General features: G+C 35.5%; 2 protein-coding genes and 1 long non-coding RNA gene across 8 annotated transcripts in view; all 3 read right to left on the bottom strand.

Moving 5' to 3' along the window:
- Positions 1-989: 989 nt before the first annotated feature.
- LOC131547531 (uncharacterized) lies at positions 990-3,057 on the bottom strand. 2 transcript variants are annotated; one of them, XR_009272958.1, is made up of 4 exons: positions 3,006-3,057; positions 2,071-2,193; positions 1,238-1,372; positions 990-1,151 (listed from the first exon to the last, which is right to left on the bottom strand). It is a non-coding gene; the product is annotated as an uncharacterized LOC131547531 (long non-coding RNA). The 2 variants fall into 2 exon arrangements; XR_009272957.1 differs by having other exon boundaries at positions 990-1,372.
- Positions 3,058-7,896: 4,839 nt separating this feature from the next.
- Positions 7,897-12,972, bottom strand: frzb (frizzled related protein). The gene is made up of 7 exons (XM_058787292.1): positions 12,193-12,972; positions 11,320-11,358; positions 11,146-11,202; positions 10,880-10,945; positions 10,519-10,723; positions 10,383-10,446; positions 7,897-8,901 (listed from the first exon to the last, which is right to left on the bottom strand). Exons 1-7 carry the CDS (start codon positions 12,647-12,649, stop codon positions 8,827-8,829), a joined length of 963 nt encoding a protein of 320 aa, XP_058643275.1. The 5' UTR covers positions 12,650-12,972; the 3' UTR covers positions 7,897-8,826.
- Positions 12,973-14,846: 1,874 nt separating this feature from the next.
- Positions 14,847-16,892, bottom strand: part of nckap1 (NCK-associated protein 1) — a 46,075-nt gene continuing 44,029 nt past the window's right edge. For all 5 annotated transcript variants that reach the window (XM_058786492.1, XM_058786491.1, XM_058786494.1 and 2 more), the window contains one exon: positions 14,847-15,675. In XM_058786492.1, the coding sequence (XP_058642475.1) occupies positions 15,559-15,675 (117 nt within the window). In that variant the 3' untranslated portion in view covers positions 14,847-15,558. The remainder of the gene's footprint in view (positions 15,676-16,892) is intronic.

Raw genomic sequence — 16,892 nt, forward strand, 5'->3', positions numbered from 1 at the left:
GCTCAATTGGGTTTAAGTCAGGGCTCTGGCTGGGCCATTCAAGAACAGTCACGGAGTTGTTGTGAAGCCACTCCTTCGTTATTTTAGCTGTGTGCTTAGGGTCATTGTCTTGTTGGAAGGTAAACCTTCGGCCCAGTCTGAGGTCCTGAGCACTCTGGAGAAGGTTTTCGTCCAGGATATGCCTGTACTTGGCCGCATTCATCTTTCCCTCGATTGCAACCAGTCGTCCTGTCCCTGCAGCTGAAAAACACCCCCACAGCATGATGCTGCCACCACCATGCTTCACTGTTGGGACTGTATTGGACAGGTGATGAGCAGTGCCTGGTTTTCTCCACACATACCGCTTAGAATTAAGGCCAAAAAGTTCAGGTGTTTTTTAGCAAACTCCATGCAGGCTTTCATGTGTCTTGCACTGAGGAGAGGCTTCCGTCGGGCCACTCTGCCATAAAGCCCCGACTGGTGGAGGGCTGCAGTGATGGTTGACTTTCTACAACTTTCTCCCATCTCCCGACTGCATCTCTGGAGCTCAGCCACAGTGATCTTTGGGCTCTTCTCCCCCGATAGCTCAGACGGCCAGCTCTAGGAAGGGTTCTGGTCGTCCCAAACGTCTTCCATTTAAGGATTATGGAGGCCACTGTGCTCTTAGGAACCTTAAGTGCAGCAGAAGGTTAAGTGCTGGGGTCTGAATACTTTCCGTACCCACTGTGTGTATATATATATATATATATATATATATATATATATATATATATATATATATATATATATATATACACACACACATACACACAGTATACACACATATATTATGTAAACTAAAACATTAGACAGATAGATAGATAGATAGATAGATAGATAGATAGATAGATAGATAGATACCCTGTCTCTATGTATAATTAAATAATTAAAAATTATATTAAAATATATATGTAATTAATAAAATATATATATAATCTTATATTATAACTTTTTATTTTCATGTTGTTCCAAATTTGATGTCTTTTTTCTGTGGAACACAAAAAAAACATTTTGAAGTAGTAGTTTTGGTAATTTTGTGTCCATTTTAAGGCTTGAACGTTCACAGCATTTGTATGAAAAAGAGCAATTCTTCAGCACAATTCATCACAACTCTTCAAATTTTCTGAAGAATTCTGAAGAATAAATAAAATCAAAGCAGTTTAAAATAACACAAGAGTGAGTAAATGGTCCCAAAATGTTATTCTGTGCGTGAACCAACCGTTTAAGACTAACAAGCAGTCTTTGCACACCAGAAAGCAGCTGTTCAGGTTTCGACGTTCTCCTGTAAGTGTCCACACGAAGTTCAGGAAGCCTCCACTTGTCTTTGGCCTCATTAAAGGGCAGAGTTGTTTTTCTGTGGCAGAGGGCAAAGAAAAGAAGCCGTAAATGCGAGCTGTACAGATGTTTTAACGTTCTGCAACAGCAACAGTGAGGCAGACTAAGTCACACATCTGCAATGCATTTGAGCTGGATCTCTACCGTCCAGACAACCCTTCATTATCCACCACTTCGCACCTGTGGAGGAGACTCACGCATATGTGCACGGCCCTCTGTGGGTGCGTGATATAAATCGTAACATACAGTAAGTGTTGCTGATTTGGTGACAGACTTCTTTTGATGCTTTATTGGAAACGATGGGCTTGATTTCAACAAAACAGTCCAGCGCCGTGTTGTGCAATAGGCCTATTCATGTTCCTGCAATAAGTGTGATCAGACTGAGGGCGATCACACAGCAGAGCTCCAGCCACATATGAAAGTGCTTAGAGTCAGTTATCTGAACAGCCACATGGAATCAGAACTCCACAGAAAGTTCCACAGATTTACAAAGATTTGGAATTCCTGACAAAGTTCTACACATACAAACCCATATCTTGTTACGTGTTTGTTTATTAGATCATTTTATCATGCTTTCAGCTACCAAAAAGAGTGTAGTCCTTTCAGCTTTGCGTATAACATTTAAATATCCCATGAAATGGCTTGACATCCAGTTTTCTTTCCCATGTTAAAGAAACAGTTCACCCAGTAATGAACATTTGCTGAAGATTTACTTACCCTCAGACCATCCGAGATGTAGATGAGATGAGAACAGATTTGGAGAAATGTTGCATAACATCACTTGCTCACCAGTGGATCCTCTGCAGTGAATGGGTGCCGTCAGAATGAGAGTCCAAACAGCTGATAAAAACATAACAATAATCCACACCACTCCAGTCCATCAGTTAACATCTTGTGAAACAAAAAGCTGTAAGTTTGTAAGAAACAAAGTCATCTACATCTTGGATCGCCCAGGTGTACATTTTCAGGATTTTTTTTTTTTTTCCATTTTTGGGTGAACTATTCCTTTAATCAAGTAGGTCTTTAATTCCCATTCATCTCAATGGCATTTGGAAGTATGCAATCTGCAGATGCTATTTGCTAAATCTACCATGATATAACAAAATATTTGAAATTATACACAAATTATATATTAATATATATGTTGCCTACAAAATTAATGAATCAGATTACATGTCTACTATCTGTCAAATAAATGCTTTTTACACCTATAAAGCTGTAGTTCAAGCCTCTTCCAGCAGGGGCTGATTGAGCCACGCTAAGTAGCCTCCTTGGTGTTAATGTACTGTATTCATTATTAAAATAAGATGTCTGAATGAGACATATCAAACAGATTGTCATTTACAAATAGCTAATGGTCACAGCAACGAACTATGATTTGCTACTTGGTCGCATGTACTATAATATAATATAATATAATATAATATAATATAATATAATATAATGCATACAACTAAAGTAACATTAGCTAATCGTGATACAAAAAAAATGCTTTTTAGCAACCTAGCTACATCCCACCTTTCAAAGGAGGTGAAAGTTCTCTATTTAAAAGTTTCTTTAAAAATTACAATAAATTGTGAACTTCTTGTTCATGAAGGAAAACAAAAGCACGTTAACGTAACTTGAAAATATTACAAACATACAAAGCTCACCAGTTTGTATCTGTGTTTTGTTGTTGAATGAACTGCACGTGAAATAAACAAAGAGGACCTTCAGAATTACGACTGACTTTGCCTTTTGCCTGATTAAAAAAAATTAAAAATCTGGCTGCGTTGACCACAAGCAAGAACACGTGAAACCTTAAAAGAGGAGTAATTTTAAAATTAACATCTTCTTTCAGTCAATTTTCTTTCAGTGTTCTCTCTTTTTTTCTATTTGAGTATGTTAGTATCGAGCTATCAGATTACATTCTAGTGGTCATGTCAAAGTGGAAATGTTGATATTTTCAAAACTAATGGCAGGTAATAATTCGGGAACATGTTTTGTGCTATCATTAGAGGGACTCCCAAAATGTGTTAAATATAAAATAAGAGGTTCCTTCCTTGTAAAAGTCCAAATTATGTATAAGCATAACTGTTGCCTTGTTTGAGAATGGTTTTTGGTAAGTGACTCTTGGCTTTGCTGTGCCAATTTCATTCCCTTTGCGTGCAAAACTTAATTAGCATTGGAATATCTTTTTTTCCCTGTTAACACTTAATGAAGAAACAGAAACCCAAAGAAATCGTCATATCAAGGAGCAGTTTAAAGGTGCACTCTGTACTTTTTTCCTCATTAAAAAAGTTTTACACATAAATACGTAAATAATACTACTGACAAATATTATTATAGATAAGATTACTCAAATGAGATATGACTCCAGATGTGTCATGGTGAATAATAATAATAAAAGAATGATAAAATGAACTGAAGGGTTTGTCAATCATTTAATTTGGTTTAATGTAGAATAAAAAAAATATTTATTGAGTTAGTATGGCAGTAATTAATTCCCGCATTGACAAAAACAGATTAAATGGAGGGAAGAAAGATCATTAATATGAATGACTATGACCTTGAAATATTATCAGCATGTAATTGCAACTTGGCCTGCAGTGCACACTTCAAATTTGAAACATTTCCCAGATTTTTCACACACATTTCAACATGTGTTTCTGATCACCGTTCATATTCATGAACGCAGACCCTACGGTGTGACAGGAAATGTCTAAAAAGGGAAAAAGAGACCCAAAAGGACAGTTCCTCTTGTCAGCAGTTCTTTATGCTGTGAATTATGGAGGTCAGTAAGTCTTTGATACTTTCTCAGCGTTCAGGAGTGCAGGGAGGTCCTGTCCAGGGTCCGGGGACGGTGCTCATTGTCAGCGGTTCTGGATAGCACTGCCCACATCAAATAGGACTGGATCAATTTTAAAAGTTGTTCTGCTCAGCAATGTTCTCAAATTTTTGTTCTTGCTGAGCAAATCATATTTTTACTGTTTCTCTTCTGAGCTCCAGACCCAAGCAGTGTGTGCTGTGCCAACTAAAGACTTTTGGGGAGTTTTGTAACAATAACATTTGTTACAAGATTGCTTCATATGTCTATACTTTACACTTTATAGTCAAGTAGAAGTTATTGCTATATGTACCTATGTTTATATTAAATATAATTTAATAGAATAATATTAAAATATAAGATTTATATGATTATTATTGATTTATTATAATTATATTTATATATACATAAATAATATAGTTATTTTATTGTATTATTTGACTATCTATATGATAAGACATATATTATATGTAGATAGATGGATATGTCATATACATATATATATATATATATTATACTTTACAGTCAGTTAGAAGTCATTACTATATTCTTGTAATTTAATTTAATATAATAATATTAAAATATAATTATAATTATTTTTTATTATTTACTATTTATATTATAAATTCTTTACGTACAATTGTTTGCATAATATTTTAAGATTTTAATAATAATATCTTTTTGGGAATTCAGCCAACATGTATATGAAAGCAAATGGTTGTTACTACACATGTTTATTTAAAAGTTACGTTTTGTTTTGCTATAGTTTTAATGGCTCAAACATTTGAAGGTATCTCTAACATCCCCCTTGAGTAACAATATATTAAAGCCATTAGTATACATGACATGGGCTACACAAATGAAGATGTGAATATTTGGTGCTTACTGACACATTGAACTCATGAAATTAGCTTGAGTAGAGTAGCCTAATATTATGGGCCTTAAAGGGATAGTTCACCCAAAAATGAATATTCTGTCATCATTTACTCACCTTCAAGTAGTTCCAAACCTGTATGAATGTCTTTGTTCAGCTGAACACAAAGGAAGATATTCTGAAGAATGGGAAACAGAGCAGTTCTGGGGCACCATTGACTTCCATAGTATTTTTTTTTTCCTACTATGGAAGTCAATGGTGCCCCAAAACAGCCTGGTTACATACTTTCTTCAAAATATCTTCCTTTGTGTTCGGCAGAACAAAGAAATGCATACAGGTTTGGAACTACTTGAAGGTGATAAATGATGACAGAATATTCATTTTTGGGTGAACTATCCCTTTAAGCTTTGCCTATTTTCACATAAGATGTCTCACAGCTTTACTTACATACTGAGACTGAATGAAAATGCAATTCTGTGGAATTTAAACTCCATCCATTCATTTAAAACTAGATTTTCCATATATTTTTGTCTCCTTTCACATCTTTTTGTCTCCTTGCAGCGCAGGTTTTCTTTTGGTCTGCATGGAAGCAACATTAAAAATCATCTTAGAGGGAACATTTTTTCTCAGCGTCATAAAATGAACACATCAATGCATCGTCTGCCAGTCTTTCCCTTCTCATGCATAATGGATGTCAAACCAATCCGGTGATGGTGCGTAAGCTGATTTTATATGGAGAAACTGTAGTTAGGCCTCACTGAAGTGCTCCTCTGGTAGTCATTACAGGTCTGTTTTGTGAAGTCAGTGATATGTTTTGGGGAAGCCGGCCATCGGTTTGACGCAGGGCCAGATGCTGAATGAGCAGAGACGTGCCCCCCTCCACTCCTCCTCCGGCAGCTCTAGAGAAACGGAAACAGGAGATTTACATTGCCGCTATGTTGTTTGATGACTCCCACATGTCGCATAATTTCAACAAGTTAAAATATGAGGGCTGCAGGACGGACTGATTGTGAGGGCATTTCATTAGCCCCGGTTACGGTGGCTCGTACCATAAGATCCGCAGGCTGAGACAGGCTGGTCAATTTATGTCGCAATAAATAATCCTTTTCATGTTAATTCTCCCATAAACCCCCTGCCTGTGATTACGCCGACCCTTCACGTACATAAATTTGTCGCGGAGTAATTTTTCTTCGTCCAACAACATCCGTTGGAACTGACAGCATGACATAACATGGGTCAGCACTCAGTGGATGGATGGCCTAAGCAACGGCTCTTTTCACAGGTCTGTTCTGATCATGGACGGCAGGGGAAAGAAGAGCTAAAACACAGCTAAACATATTATTATGCATTGGATAGGAAAAAATAAACTTTTAAAACAAACCTTATCTCTTTTTTTTCTTGTTGATGTAAAATGCGCTCCAAATTAAACTCTATCACTTTGACAGGTGGTTTTTATCCTTGAAAACCACGAACAAAGCTATGCAAGGTAAAAGCATACAATAAACATGCTGATAATAAAAGGAGCTATTTTGAAGAACGTTGATAACCAAACAGTTTTGAGTCCCGTTGACTTAAATAGTATTTTTTTTTTTTTTTTTTTGCATACTATGGATGTCAGTTGCAGCTGTCACTGCAATAGCTCTCTGGAGCAGGTTGTTTACAAAGAGTAACTCTGTATGACTCTATTACTGTAGATTACTGTAATGCCGGGCCCAGTACTGAGCCACGGCATTGAGAAGCACAAACAGACTCTCTCTCTTTCCCTGACAGCAGGAATGCTTCACAAAACACTGCAATAGCATTCTAGTTTGGACTGGCTCCAGGTTTGCTCTCTATCCAGTGACCAACAGCCAAAGGAAGATGAGGGGAGTTTTCAGGTCAGGAAACCTGCTTGAAAATAGTCATTATTTATTTATTTATTTGTAATTCTTAAATTTGGTTATGAAGGAATTACATATTTCAACCTTAAAGTAAATATGGCCAGTTAAAAAAAGAAAAAGAAAGAAATATATATATATATATATATATATATATATATATATATATATTAATATTCTTAAATCAAAATACATTTTCTTGAGAAGCAAAATGACTTAACATATCAAGTCTTGTTTTTTGAAAAATTTATCAAAATGATGTGAATTTATGCCTAAAACACACACACAAAAATCTGCTTAAAGAAAATTACTCACCCTCAGGCCATCCAAGATGTAGATGAGTTTATGTCTTCATTGCAATAGATTTGGAGAAATGTAGCATTACATCACTTGTTCACCAATGGATCCTCTGCAGTGAATGGGTGCCGTCAGAATCCAAACAGCTGATAAAAACAGTAATCCATAAATAGTCCACATAACTCTAGTCCATCAATTAATGTCTTAGATAAAGTCCAGAACTGTTTTCGCTTGTAAACCGTGCTTAATATGTACATACTGTATTTCTATCCTGATTCAGATTAGACTTTTTCACTGGAGAAAACAATATTAAGGATAGAGGACTCCTATTTAAGCTGGAAGCAATGGTTTTAAGTTAAAAACGTCTTAATAATGGAATAGTTTATAAACACACAGCTTTTCACTTTACAAGACTTTAATTGATGGACTGGAGTGGTGTGGATTATTGTGATGTTTTTATCAGCTGTTTGGACTCTCATTCTGACGGCACCCATTCACTGCAGAGGATCCATTGGTGAACAAGTGATGTAATGCTACACTTCTTCAAATCTGTTCTGATTAAGAAACAAACTCATCCACATTTTGGATGGCCTGAGGGTGGGTAAATTTTTATCTTAAATCATTTTGCATCTGAAGTAAATGTATGCTGCTTTTAAGTATGTGTAAATAAAAATAAATACGTCACACCGAGTTAAGATTAAACATCTTTACTTGAACCGAAAGTACAGTGAAGAAATATTCTTGTTTGTCTTGGAAGACAAAATGTCTATTTGTGAAATTGATGTCATTAAAAATTCACATATTAATGCTCATGTCTTCAGCTAGATGTAAACCGAGTTATAGACTGACAATGGACTCGAGGTGGATTCTGAAGCATTATGTACAGTTTGTACAATAATAGCCATTTTAATTGCATGACACTTGAAAATGCAACTTCTTCCAAGGAATGACACTTAAGATCAAGCATATCTACGAGAGAACAGAATTACAGAAATTATCATGTAAAAAGCTTTTTTTCTTTTTTTTTTTTAAATGAACATCATTCAGAAAGCCCAACAGCTTGTTTTCGTCGTCCACGATAATGTTACACTCCTAGTCTTGGATCATCTCGACGTCTCTGTGCTTCTGCCAAAGGATTCTCTGTCTCCCCCCGCGCTGTTCATTGTTCTTCAGAAGAACGTTTAAACCTCCTGAGGGGAAAATCCAGCGCAGCTGCAGTTTGTGATGAGAGTGCGTTTGTTGCTTTTGTACGCAGACAGCTCAATGGAGCGCTGCGTCATGTCAAAGCACACTGGCATCTCCGTGGCTCTCCAGCTCAACGCCGCTAGAAAAATACTCCTCCCTCCCATTCATTCCTTCTCTCTTTGATGGGCAACCGCTGCCCGACACTCGCCACCCTTTCCCAACAAGTATACACAGCAATGTCAAACCAACATTTTGTTTGTGCAAAGGCAACATTTTGTTTATGAGAATATAACAACAATAAGACATAAAGCAACAACTAAAAAAACAGTCTCAGCCAAAAATGAAAAACAAACAAAAGTACAATAGTGCAATTTTTCAGTTTTTTGAACCCCCTCTCCTCCTTGGGCTTGTCTGTGTGGTTTTTCTGAGGACAGTTAGTGGCGGTTCCGTCTCGTGTTGCTCCTGCCTGAGTTTGGTCGACTCTGCTCACGCAAAAGCTGGTCCCAGCGCTGGCACACACAGAAAAACATTAGTCACTTCCCATTGCCCTCTGCATCAGGGGCCTCTTTCCATATGCTCATTCTAAAGCTCTACAGTCTTAGATTTAATGTCAGCAGGTCAAAGCCATCCAACACAGAAATTAATGACGTTTTATTCTATGCCAAAGATTGCAGAAGAAATACATATTCTTGCTAGGTTTTATGCCTACAAAAACTCTAAATAAATGAATTAAAAAATAAACATCTATCTATCTATCTATCTATCTATCTGTATTTTGGCACTTAAAAAAATAAGAGTATCATATTAATATAATTTATATTTATATCATTTTAATTAGTGCTGTCAAATGATTAATCACAAAATCTTGTTTATATATATATGTGTATGTACTGTGTATATTTATTATGTATATATAAAGATACATACACACATACAGTATATATTTTGAAAATATTTACATGTATTTACATGTAAATATTTATATTCATATAATTTATATTGTAAATAAATATATTTAATATATAAACATATATATATATATTTTTTTAATATATACAGGCATGTGTGTATTTATATATAATAATAAATATACACAGTACATAGACATATATGAGGTAAACAAAAACTTTTATTTTGGATTTTGTGATTAATCATTTGACAGCACTAATATATATATATATACACACACAAACACAATAATACATAACACAATTTTATATATATTGTATATATTAAATAATAAATTATGTATTTTATATTTAGGTAATAAAAATTTGTCTATATATACTTGTAAGTATTTGGAGACTTAAAAACACAAAAATACGTTTGTTGGGCGTAAAACTGTTTATACTTTAAAAGAAAGACAAAGTTTGTAGAAGAAAATATATTTCCTTACTAGATATGATGGCCACAATAAATAAATAAATAAATAAGGACAGATTTGTCTATATGAATATATGATTTGTATATGTGAATATATACAAATATATTTTTATGTATGACTACATACACACACACACACACACACACACACACACACACACAAACACAAACACATATAAGTATTTGGAGACTTAAAAATACATTAATGTCATTATTTTCAATTATCTATAATATAAAAACTATGTTTGTTAGATTTGATATGATAAAACTGTTCATATTAAAAAAAAAAAAAAACAAGAAAAAAAAAAAAGAAAACCAAGTATTTGGATAATTTTAACCTGTAACCTGTAGTTACTCTGCTGTTGACACCTGTGTGAACTTCAGGAGAACTGACTTCATACTTCCACAAAAAAATCACCTTAAGACCGGTTGAGTATAAGTCACTGAGAAAAACTGGCTCATAGAAGTATCATCAAACATCATTTCTTTGCAGCTACTGCTTGATTTGTTCGTTTACCTCTAATGCAATGACATTTAGATATTTTAAGACTAAAGAATCTAAATGCTTTCTCGGGCCATGGTAATGAAGTGAATGCTATTTTCATACCTTCACTTTCCGGCCCATTTTGTCTTTCCACTTCTGTGCAATGGATCCATCAATGAGCAGCAGTCTGTGGGAGAAATGATTTATGAGAACAGGAATATAATCCACAATTATCCTTATCACATAAATCAGGCCTTACCTGGACCTTTCCTCATTTTCATAACCCATGATGATATATTCCTCATTGGCTGCTAGCGGAGGACACAGACACCCCGAGTTATAATAGAGAGTGACTGTGTCTCGAGGGATGTTGACCAGAGAAGACTTCAGGACGTCTTTGACCTCCACGATGGCGCTCAGGTCATGATTTCTAGTCTTGATCTCTTTCACTCTTGCCCGGATGACTGCAAAGAGAAACAATGAAAGCGTGCCCTGTTTTAAGCATTACAAAAAGTACTTTGAGATTTAGGAGAATACGTAAGAAATTCAAAGCAAACAAAAAGAGCAGTCTGAGACTGTTGAGAACTTCACACATGGTAAACTGTAAAATAAGACCTTACCATAATTGTAATTGTTCTTTGAATATGTCTTTTGACCAAGTTTCACAGGCTTGCATTTGCACCGATCTAAAAAAAAAAAGTAAAGGTATTTATGTTTAGAGTTTTTAGGCAGAACTCTAGTATGTTATGTTTAAAGATATTTTTTTTTTGGTGTATAATCTAAACAGCAAAAATAGACTATAAAGCACTTTGCTATGCCATTTTAAACATATTTGCACATTAATTATTATGCACACAAACAAAACTAAAATACTTAAATAGCATACCATTAGCTCCTTTGCAGTTGGCATTATGTGAATCCATTGGGAAGTCTGGATTTCCTTCTGTACAAGAACCAGAACTGAGATTAATGTTCAAACTTGATTTCATATGTGCACTTAAGAAATTTCCTAAAATTTGTAATATTTAATAATTCCCAAAGTAATAAAACATTATCTCACCAGGGTTACATTTTGAAGGGTCTTGATAGTAAGGATTATCTTTAGGGAAGAAAAGTTCAAGGATTATTTCAACAGAATTTCATTGATGTTAATGATTGCAGGTATTAGAATAAATAATAAATACTATATACATACTATAAGTTATAACTAATGTATATGAATACAGAGGGTGAATTCATGTAAAAGTAGCCACTTTGGATACTGAGATGACTGTCAAAAGTGCCCCAATAAGACACCTTTTAATATAAAATAATTAAATATAATATAAAAATAATTCATCACTACTGTGGCCCAATTTTTGATACTGAGATTATCAAAAGTGTTCCAATCTACCTGAATTCATGCCATATAATGATAATGATGATGATGATAAAAATGATCGCACACTTTACATATTACACTATATGCATAGACAACAATAAAATCTGTATCCATATTATATAAGTAAATTTACATAGGGTACATTCTCACAAATTGGGCCACTTTTTTATACTGATATGTCTGTCAAAAGTGCCCCAATAATACACCTTTCATTATAATATAATGCCATAATTCATCACTACAGTGTATAAATATAATAAAAATGGTCTACTTTTCCATACTGAGATTATGAAGAGATCCAATCTACCTGAATTCATGCCATTTAATAATAATGATGATAACATATAAACATATTGCACACTATATGCAAAGACTAGAATACAATCTGTATCTATATCATATAAGCAAATTTATATAGGTTTAATCTGCACAAATTGTGGCACTTTTTGACACTGATATGACTGTCAAAAGAGTCCCAATTTACCTGAATTGTCCCTATATATTATTAATAATAAATAAATAACGAAAATCAATGATGAATGTATGAATAACCTGGCCCCTCCGCCTTGACTATCGCCTCAGGTGAGATGCAGACTCCTCGGTCGTACACAGGGAGCTCCTCGCAGGCCAGACTCTCCGGCCAAGTATGGTTGTACTTCTTCATGACCGGCTCGCAGCCGCACTTGGCCCGCTCGCACACGGACTTGCAGGGCTTGATGGGGTCGTGCTGGAAGTCGATCGTGCATATGGGCGCGTACATGGCGCACAGGAAGAACAGCAGGTCCGGGCTGCACTGGGTACCCAGGAGCCCCTCGAACTGCTCGATGGCGAGCACGGCGTTGGCCTGCGTGCTGTGATGGAGGTGGTTGGGCATCTTGGTCATGTTCCACGGCATGGACCTGCACATGGGGATACGGATGGGCTCGCAGGACGCGGCCGCGGTGCCTCGGGGGATCTCCAGGAGACAGGCGATGGCCAGGACGCAGATGAACATCTCGTAGGAAAACATGTTTTTGGTGATCAAAAAAAACAAAACAAAAAACGAAACGAAACACAATTGAGAGATGACGCTATATATGATTCACCAAGGGCATGCGGAGATCTTCTGGAGAGCTGGAGACTCTTGCGCGTTAAAAGCTTCCCAAAACAAAGTTCCTCAAACTAACTTCAGCATGCTGAAATATTGCACCAGATACACAGAGAACGAAAGCTCATATTTTTTTAATTCTCGCTGAAATGGAGGTGGGAAAAAAATGATTTCTCTCCTGGAAACGCTCGTCGGGTTCCTCACTTCAGGAGCGCGCTGGTGAACTGATCTCTCCTCCAGCTCCTGCTGACAGAAAGCGACTGGAAGCAGCTGGAGGAGGAGGAATAAGAGGAGGTGGGCTGGGGACATAAAGCAGCCCACCTCCTCCTCCATCACTTCAATCTCCTGTTGCGCTCTCAAACACAAGACTGTTGACTTACAGCTGCCGTAAAAGACTTCAAGACTAAAGCGCTATTTGAATAAGTAAAATAGTACATAGAGTTGTGGACACAAGGTGGTGTTAATTTAAAGGCAGACCTCTAATCAACATCGGTGTGTGTTGATTAGGACACTACAATAAGGTTAAAAAAAATAGAAAGGAAGAAGGGTCACACTTCACATGTTCTTGAAGTGAATTTACAAAAGTAGCAAATGAACTGCATGTAGACTAATTATATTCGGAACTGATTTTTTTTTTTTTTGCAAATTATGTAGGCTAAGCCTTAACTTAAAATATGGAGAAATGTGTAGGGTATACTATGAAATAGCATCTACATGAAAATATTAAGAGCGCAATTTTCATTAAAACGGTATCTTTAATCGTGATATCAAACTGGTTAACAGTAACGTTAAGGCTATTTTGTGTCTTTAGCACAGCGTTTATTAATTTACGAGTAAAATAAGGGTCACGGTTAACATTCATTTCAAGTTTTACAATGTAGATAACTCAAACATGATTTCTGAAGAAAAAAAAATGCTAGTCGCTAGCAAGTTACTAAACAAAGACTACAACTACCATAAGGATTTCAGGTTACGTTCTTGACGAATCAGACATCCGTTTGTAGTCTTTATGTAGAAAATTGTTAGCATCTTACATTTAGCGGTATTCGAGGAATGACTATGCAATTTGTGTTATACAACGAAATGTGAAAGTCTCCTCAAGAAATGTTAACTACACACATTAATTTACTCATAAAACGAACAACTGCTAGGCTAAAAACCCATTAGAAATTTCTGAGGGAACTCATGAGTCAAGTGCTAATTCTCTTCTGGGGTTTAGGACCATAAACAGCTCTATTAAGCAAATTCATGAAGTGATATCCGTCCACCAGAGGACATAATCACTGAAATAACGCGGCAATGTACCACAAAATAATAATATGCTGTTAGAGCCAGAGATATGAATCTAGAACAGCTATGTAGCAAATCGTTTGCATGGTTCAATTATGCAGTTACACCTGGATAAATGTGTTTTTTTTTTCTTTCTTCAGCAGCAACATAAAAATTCGGTTTTAACTATTTACCTAAAAGGGTCAGGTACAACTTAAATGTGAAGCTAAAAACAGAGCGCAAACAAAAGGTAAAAACAAGTTCATAAAAGTAAATCTAGTCTTTTAAAAACATCTGCACAGTAAACCCCTTTGGCTCAGTTCATGTGAGAAGATTTAGATGAGCAGCCTCTGATCAAAGAAGTTCAGCAATGTTCCTGTCAGCTTGGACTAAAAACAGAATAATAAAAATGCTGTATATAGAAGCCATTTTTCATATTCCCACATAAGTGTGTCAAAATCACACATGCTACCCCTTACAGGGTTCCCACACTTTTTGACAAATGATTTTTCCATGAAGTTGCTGGTGACCTCTGGATAAGGACTTTTAATTAAAAAACATAAAATTGAGAAGGATTTTGTAAATAAATAAATCATTTAGACAAATATGTGAATTGGTTTGACTGAATTATTAAAATGAATCGACTCAATTTACTGCCATTTCCAGGTTTTTCAGGACTATCAGAACTACTTTAGTTTACATCACTAAACAGCATTAAAGTGGACCAGTCAAACTGCATTTGACCTGATGTTTATTCATGTTATGGAAGATACATTGTCATTTCCAAAAATCCAAAACATATAAAACCGGTTAAGGGAGAGGAGGGGGAAAACAACTGATAAACATTCAATAAATATGTAAGAATGTTTATTGTAGCTCACAGACAGGTACAATGGAGTGTCAATGCCACAAGGCATCATGAAAGTTAGTTAAAAAATTATACTATGCTTTGTACAAACAACACTAGGTTGCTTTTATAACATGTAGTTATGCACAATTCTGCCGTTTCAATCCAAATGAGATGCTGTTATATCCATTAATTTGGCAAGTATGTCAAAGGAACACAAAGTGTAATGAAAATAAATGCAAATTCACAGGGAGGGAGAGAGAGAGAAAAAGCACGCAGTAACCCACACAGATTAGATCTAGAACAACATCAAAAAAAGAATCACTGTTTCATAGAGGCATCTGTTATCGTAACAAGCATTTAGCATGATGTAGAGTTTTTAATAATTCACCCTTGCCCTCCCCCCACGTCCCAACACACACAATTAACTATTCAATGTGGTTGTTTCCATGTTTAACCATTGCAAATTAAAACACAAACCAAAAAAAATGGTCGAAAATGATACTTAGTGTCACTAGTCCCTGGGATCAAACTCGATTATTTGTAAGTGGTCAATAAACAAATCATTTTTTTCCCTCTTTATTCAGTGTCATAAAAGTTTTGATCCCATTAAAAGTCTTGAACTGGTAAGACTATAACATTGGAGAATCCTACAGAGGAATATGGAATGAGGGCTGAAGTATCCGCCCCTCGAGTGCTCTACGCACGGGAACTCTTACGCGGAAGAAGACACAGACTGCTTGTACACGGCGTGGTAGGCGTTCCGGAGCAGGACATACGGGAAGCAGGATTCCAAGAGGTCCATGGTGAGGAATGGTGATTCTTGAACGATCTAGACAAAAACAATCACGTTCAGAATCAGAACAGATGTCAGGGTGATGGGATTGGGAGGTTCGTGGGCTCGTTCTGATAAAAACCCCTTCTCGCTTTCCATGACGCTCTAATTCAACGCATCCTGCAGATTGCGCTTCAAAGAGTGAAAAATCCCAGGGACAAATCCCCCGCAAGCCTTACAGATCAAAAGAGCCGTGTGACTCTCAAACACAAACAACAGAAACAGTCCTTAGCACATTTCCCCAGTCATCGCATGGTTATGGACAAAAAAAAAAAAAAAAAAAAAGATGGAAATATGGAGAAATAGTGTGCACCAAAGCAGTTGGTTTGGTTCTTTTAAGTATTTTCCCCCTTCTTTTTCTCCATAGGGAGTTCAAAAACATTCTTCAGTTCTAAGCATTGAACCAAACCATTCCACTCTGAGAACAATCACATTATTACGGCAATTGGTTCAAAGCAATAAAGTTTATGAAAAAAAGACAGACAATTCTAATTAATATTGTTCATGGGGAAAGACTATTTATTTCCAAAACTGACAAAACTACTGACTTTAGTCCCTGCTAAATAGTTTAATTTTATTGCAAAAAAGTTTGGGATCAGTAAGGTTTTTAGTGTTTTTTTAAAAGAAGGCTGTATTAATTTGATAAAAAAATAGTTTTTTTTTTAATTTTGTAAAATATTATTGTATTTAAAATGACAGTTTTCTATTTTAATATACTTCAAATATAATTTATTCCTGTCAAGCAAAGCTGAATTTTCAGCATCATTACTCAAGTCTTCAGTGTCACATGATCCTTCAGAAATCATTCTAATATGCTGATTTATAATCAATGTTGGAAACCGTTGTGCTGCTTAATAGTTTTTGAGACCTGTGATACTTTCAGGATTCTTTGATAAATAAAAAGTTAAAAAGAACAGCGTTTATTCAAAATAGAAATTTTGTGTTACAATCATAGACTACCATTCAAAAGTTTGGGGTCAGTAATAAAAATAAATAAATAAATACTTTTTTTCAGCAAGGATGTTAAGATTTGTATTTTGAATAAATGCTGTTCTTTTTAATTTTTTATTCATCAAATAATTAAAGAAAAAATGATCACAGGTTCCAAAAAAATATTACGATTTTTTTCAACAGATGATAAATCAGAATATTAGAATGATTTCTGAAGGATCACGTGTCACTGAAGACTGTAGTAATGGCTGGTGAAAATTCAT

Source organism: Onychostoma macrolepis, chromosome 09 (assembly GCF_012432095.1).
Source record: "Onychostoma macrolepis isolate SWU-2019 chromosome 09, ASM1243209v1, whole genome shotgun sequence".
Taxonomy (NCBI): Eukaryota; Metazoa; Chordata; class Actinopteri; order Cypriniformes; family Cyprinidae; genus Onychostoma; species Onychostoma macrolepis.

Coding starts and splice junctions, on each gene's coding strand:
- frzb (XM_058787292.1), bottom strand. CDS start 12,649: ATGTTTTCCTACGAGATGTTCATCTGCGTCCTGGCCATCGCCTGTCTC. Junction 10,724..10,879: donor AAAGAACAATTACAATTATG/GTAAGGTCTTAT, acceptor TTCTCTTTGCAG/TCATCCGGGCAAGAGTGAAA. Junction 10,447..10,518: donor GAAAATGAGGAAAGGTCCAG/GTAAGGCCTGAT, acceptor TTTCTCCCACAG/ACTGCTGCTCATTGATGGAT.